Below are 6,000 nucleotides of genomic sequence, written 5' to 3'. Positions count from 1 at the left end.
AGGAGTAAATTGAAAAAAAAAAAAAAACTGTCCAAGCTTGATCAAGTGACCATGGCTCGAAACTAATTTAAAGCCAAGGTTGAATATACCAACTCTATCCAGCTTGGAGTGATTTGTTAAGTTAGACAATGATTGATAAATTTGGTGAGATTCGGACCGAGAGCATCTACTATAATACTACTACGTAGATACCAACTACTTTGCAAACTTAAATTGTTTGAGATTAAGCACATTGCCCTAAAACCATTCTAAAGGTGGTTTATTTACAAAATGGCAAACAAATGAGAAACTCAATATACCATTCTAAAGTTTATATATATATATATATATATATAAACCTTTACGATCCATAAGGTTTTTCACATATTCTATAAGGTGTCGGTGATATTTGCACTAAAAAGTTAATTTTTTTTTAAATAACAAGAATAGACTCATGTGTAAATCACTCTATTATAAAATAAAATAATATGTAGTTAGTATAGAAAATAAATGCACTCAATCTAATATCCAATATTACTATTGTCAAAACCTATCCTTTGCTTATTTTGAGTTTAAGAATTCCTCTTGGTTTAGGGACGAATCAGTATTCAAACACCTGTTTATCTTTTTTAATATCTGATCAAGTTTAATCTTCAAATAATCAAATATCTTTTTATCTTTTTTATCTTTTTTATCTTTTTCATATCTAACTTCTTTTGGCACATCTGAAAAAACAGAAATAAGCACAAATTCAATAATTCTAAAGAACTTGTGTATGCAAGTTGGCGTAGTATGATAATAATGACTATGGATTACCTGAGAATTAGCACCAAAACAACCTCACTTGAAAATCCAACTCCTTCTCTGCTTATTGGCTGGAGCCTGCCAGCAGAACACTAGATCAAATTAAATGTTGATGGATATTTTGATCCATTGACAAATAATAGAGGAGGAGGATGGATTTTTAGGGACTCTGATGCTGATATACTTTTTGTGGAAGCCAATAGAGTGGCAAATTGGATTGCAAACTATGTTAGATTAAGTTTGTCTAAATTTTTGTGGAGAGACTCAGATTATCCTTAATTTTCAATGAATATTTTAATTACAAAAAAAGAAAAAGAAAAAAAGAATCAAGACAAAAAAATGAGACTAATTTATCAAGTTCGGGGTTTAGCATCAAACCAAACAAGGATAAGAGTTTTTTTTTTTGTGTGTGCAAATAAAGTGCTAATATTTGATAATTATAAGTCAAAAGTTTGAATGGTTAACTAAGAAGAAAATATAGACAAATGAATAATAATAATTTTATTCTTTTAGCATCAAATGGTTTAAGTTTTGATCCTTGGGTGAGAAAATTATATTTTTATTATCTATTTAATAGATTTGAAATATTCTCGTTATTAAAACATTGGATTAGTATTATTTTAAATACGTCGAAAAGCTTACACAATCCTCTATAACTTTCTCTCTAATGAATACATTTACATTCAACACGTGTTTAATCAAAGAGATGAAAAAAATATGGCTTATATTTTAGTCTAAAACACGAGTAGATAAAGTGACATAAATAAAATTATTTCAAAATAAAGTGAAATTAGGCATACTCAAGTATGACTAAAATGTAATTTCCCTATATCTATACATTAATACTGGGCCTATGTATATATTAGGCCCACCAAAGCCCACGACGGCCCATTTCGGTCTGTCTTTCTATTTCCGGATCCATCGTCCTGCTCCTCCTCATTCCCGCCTAACTAGTATCAGGCTAAGAAATCGAAAAGAGGGTTTTGCTAACCCCTTTCTTCCTCTCGCTCTCGCCGATTCTTTTATCCCTCGAATCTCGCTCCAGTGATGGCGGAAGAAGAAGAGCTCGAGATGGAGACTGAGGTCGGGGAGGCGATCCCTTTCCAGCTCCAGTTCGACAAGCCCCTTCCATTTCAGGTGAACCCGATCAAACCCTCATCGTTTTTGCCCTCTCTCGTCTCTTTCGCTTCTTTTCCTTAGTTTTAATTATCAAGATCCTGACGTGACTTGTGAGGTAAAATCCCAATAACCCGAACTGTTTCAAGAATGGTTTTTTGTTTGTTTCACCTTTATAACGGCACCAGTAACCTCTGTGCAAGATGCTTTAACTGTGTTTTGGCGTTGAGGAGATAAATGTGTTGTTTATTTAGTGATAAAGGAATGAAAGATGATTGTAAGAAACTGATAATATACCGGAGAAAGATAGCTTTCAAGGGCGAAAGCTGATCGAATTTGACTTCTGTCATGGCTGAAGTAAGTCAGGAAACTGTCTTGGAATAAGCAAGTTCCTCTAAGGATTTAGATACTGATGCTTTCAGTTGTAGAGGGTTTTTAACACAAGAAGCCAGGTTGATAATTGATGCAAATGCTTCTCTTTGGGAAGAAGAAAATGTAGTGGTCTGTACACTTTTTAAGTGAAGAGACACTCACTGGGCCAACACTTTGAGAGTTCGAGGTTAGAACTAATTACTAGGAGCCTAGGAGGCTAGGACTCAATTTTTTTTCCTCCATCTTTTAGATCATGCATCACTGGCGTCTTTTATTGAAATGGTTGAGCAAGGTGGTTGGTAATGATTATGGCATAACTAATCTTTCTTAGATAGAGAAAAAAAAATACCATGTAATGAAGCACTCTCTCAATGGCAGCAAGAGGATGCCAAAGCATTGGCTATCACAACACCACAAGTCTTTGTTGTGAAACATCAAACAAGAGCGGGATGCTTCTAGAATCATATCTAAGGTAGCATTAAATGCTTTATTCATGCCAGGTGTGGTTACATTATGATGGCATGGATAAAAGTGAAGACCAAAAAATAGTTCAAAATAAATATTACTGAGTTTTAGGATAAATCTGAAGAAGGAACTCATGAGCTCACAAGAACCTTAAAATGTTGGAGAAGACCATTTATTGGAAGAGATTATTATTGATTTATGTTTTAATGTGATGCATCTCTCTCTCTCACTCATTTTTTTAGTGTAATGTATCTTGGTAGAATGAAGGCAAGATGTCCAGCTAAAAAGCATAAGGTTTCTGCCAAAATTTGAATGGGTTTAATTGAATGGCTCTGTCCTTCCCATGCAAGAGCTTCTGTTCTGATTGTTGTCGACAAGATTAGCAAACGTGCTCATCTTCTGACTAATTTCCATGCATAAATATTTTGCTACAGTACCCTAAGTTGTAGAAAACTCCTTCATTCCATAATCACTAATAGAGATTAAAGTTCATTATTTTGGCACATTCAGTATGAATTTTTCGAGTTGCACTAAGAAAAGCTACAAACAGAGACCAGCTGCCTAACTTATTAGTCAAACCCAGGGCATCTAATGTGGTCTGTCAACCTAAATAGTTAGTTCACTTGTCATCTCAGGGCAAGTGGTAATGCTATACTATCCTTAATTCAAATGGAGTTGTTGGGTTAGTATCCTCTTTCAATTATATATTTTCTCTGAAAGGTAAGATAGATACTGGATGTTAGGGCTGAAATTAGAAATCGGGATGTAGTTATGACTTAAGAGCCTTCAAAAGGACAATGGCAAATTGTCGCGATTTTATGTGGCAACAAGCCGACCACTATTCGTTGAGTAGTGATTTCAAGAGATAGTTGCTTATGTAATTAAGATCAGATGTTTACTGAACTATGTCTGTGTTCTAATGGTCTCCTTTCTGTGCCTCAAAAGATCGTCTAATAGATTACAAATTTCCACATTCTTTTTCATGTTATTCAGCTAAAATTGAAACATGGATGATGTTAAATATGACACAGTTTGTTTTTCTTTAGGGGGTGTTTGGTTGCCCAAAAATGAGGAAAGAAAGTAGTCATTTTTAAAAACTTCTCCATTTTTAAAGTTCAGTTGTAAAAAATAAAGTAAATAAGTGACTTTCTTACTAACAAAAAGTAGCTCAACTTCTTCATTTTGACTTCATTTCTTAAAAGGAGATAATTATTTCAGTGAAGTTGATTACTTTATTGAACTCCACTTTCTAGTTGCTAAACATATCTTTAATAATTATAGCAGTGGTGGTGTTGAGTGTTGACTCTGTCTATTTTGAACTTGATTGGCTATAAAATGAAGTAGATTATGGAGTGCTGATGTAACAATCACTGAACACATCTTGTGTGAGTCTTGAGTTTCTTACTTGGGAAGTCTCGATTAAGTATTTAAGCAAGCATGGGAAGTTGAACTTTTTAATTATTTATTCAGATTAACATACATTTGGGTCTGAGAATATCAGAATACTATACTTGCTTTTGTTTAGTGCCTTTAGTTATCAATTTGTAACAAGAAGATGATGAGGAACCCTGAGAGAGGTTATTGAGCTTATTTTTGTTAAATCTTCTCTGTTCGACTTGAATATAATTACTGTGTGCTCCTATTCTGTGTTTCTTAAGTACAAAAAACTCTTTGATCTTGCCTGCAAAAACTGGTCCGTGGCCATGGATTAGTAACCCATGGGCTTAATTTCTACAAGTTTTTTGCTTTTTTTCTCCTTCAATACTTTAATATGTCAGATCATGCAGTTGAATCTATTGTACTAATCAAGTAATCTTCAACTTTTTTTCGCAGAATTGAGAAATACTGATTCCATCTAATCCCGTTGGTTCTTTCATATGTAGATAAAGATGGCTGAGTGGAATCCGGAGAAGGATCTACTTGCTATGGTCACCGAGGATTCCAAGGTCATTCTCCATCGCTTCAACTGGCAAAGGCTTTGGAACATATTCCCTGGTTATTCTCTTCTTTAGTTACTGTCGGAAAAGATTATAATATTATATCGAACTATCTTTCTTCACCATTCATTAGATAAAGAATAGTTAGTTGTTTGTCAAGAATTGGATTCGTTTCTGTCTAAATCCTCTGATATTACTTGGCCAATTTGGTGCTATAGTTGCATCTCATGAAGGTCTTTTGAATAGCTTCTAATTGTACATGCCCCATTTAGGAAGTTATTGACATATCTTACTTTTTGTAGGTAAATGTATAACATCTCTTTGTTGGAGCCCTGATGGTAAAGTAATAGCTCTTGGTATTGAAGATGGTTCCATTTTGTTACATGATGTTGAGGTATTATTATGAACAAGTAATTTGATACTAAGAAATCACTGTCCCCTTGACTCATGTCTTGAGTTACCACTAGTTCGTTGGGACCTTGCTTTGTTAAGTAAGATTATTATTTTTTGCCAGAAGTTTTGCATTACATATCAGGGACTTTGTATCTATGCATCTTTTCTGTCTTTCAGATTTTGAGTTTTTATGTGCTCAGAGTATTCAAACTCCTACCTGACAATAGATATTTTGTTTCTCAATTCATGCAATTTTCTTTTATTTGAATATTTGTCTTTATTTCAAATTACTTGAAACACTTTGAGCTAGAAATATTTGGATGACAGTGAAACTGACCTGAAGATAATCAACATTACTGTGTATTGTAAACCACCTTTTTGCATAATTTTACATATTTGTTTAGTGTCGTTCATCTGCTTTTCTACTTGATCTTTCTGAAAATCATATCTTTATTATCACAATCTTCTCAAGTCCCATGAGAGTATGCGGTACACATGCATACAAATTAGACCAAGGACATTTAAGTGATGTTGTGACACTTATGAGGCACTTTGTAAAAATTGAATGTAATGAAGCCTTGGTCTGTGCTGAACTGAATTTGTTTAGCCCAATGTAGAATTTCATTCAGGTTGCCTTTTACTTATCCATATATCATTAAGTTTTATTGAGTTAGATCAAACCAACCTAGTTAAACCCATGGTTCGCCGAATCGGCGATTTGGATAGGGATCAGTTCTCTTTCTCTCTTTCACTCTTTCACTCTTTCTTCTCACTCTCTCTCTTACTCTCTTTCTTTCTTTTTTTCTCTCCTTACCATATAACCATTGTCTCTCTTACGGAGAGATTTAGCTTCGGCAAACTCCGACGAACTCCGAGATATAATTTTTTAATTAATTTCTTTATTTCTCTCTTAGTTTTTTTCATTTCTTCCACT

General features: G+C 33.8%; 1 protein-coding gene across 1 annotated transcript in view; it reads left to right on the top strand.

Annotated features, from left to right (window-relative positions):
• The first annotated feature begins 1,737 nt into the window (after nucleotides 1-1,737).
• Nucleotides 1,738-6,000, top strand: part of LOC140760184 (anaphase-promoting complex subunit 4) — a 30,949-nt gene continuing 26,686 nt past the window's right edge. Inside the window, exons 1-3 of the mRNA XM_073097030.1 lie at nucleotides 1,738-1,920; nucleotides 4,620-4,731; nucleotides 4,976-5,067. Coding sequence (XP_072953131.1) covers nucleotides 1,831-1,920; nucleotides 4,620-4,731; nucleotides 4,976-5,067 — 294 coding nt within the window. The 5' untranslated portion in view covers nucleotides 1,738-1,830. The remainder of the gene's footprint in view (nucleotides 1,921-4,619; nucleotides 4,732-4,975; nucleotides 5,068-6,000) is intronic.

The sequence above is a fragment of the Typha angustifolia genome, chromosome 5, assembly GCF_048772165.1.
Source record: "Typha angustifolia cultivar Huaian chromosome 5, ASM4877216v1, whole genome shotgun sequence".
NCBI classification, from domain to species: Eukaryota; Viridiplantae; Streptophyta; class Magnoliopsida; order Poales; family Typhaceae; genus Typha; species Typha angustifolia.
Note: the sequence above shows the minus strand (reverse complement) of the source record. Positions and strands in the feature narration are given on the sequence as shown.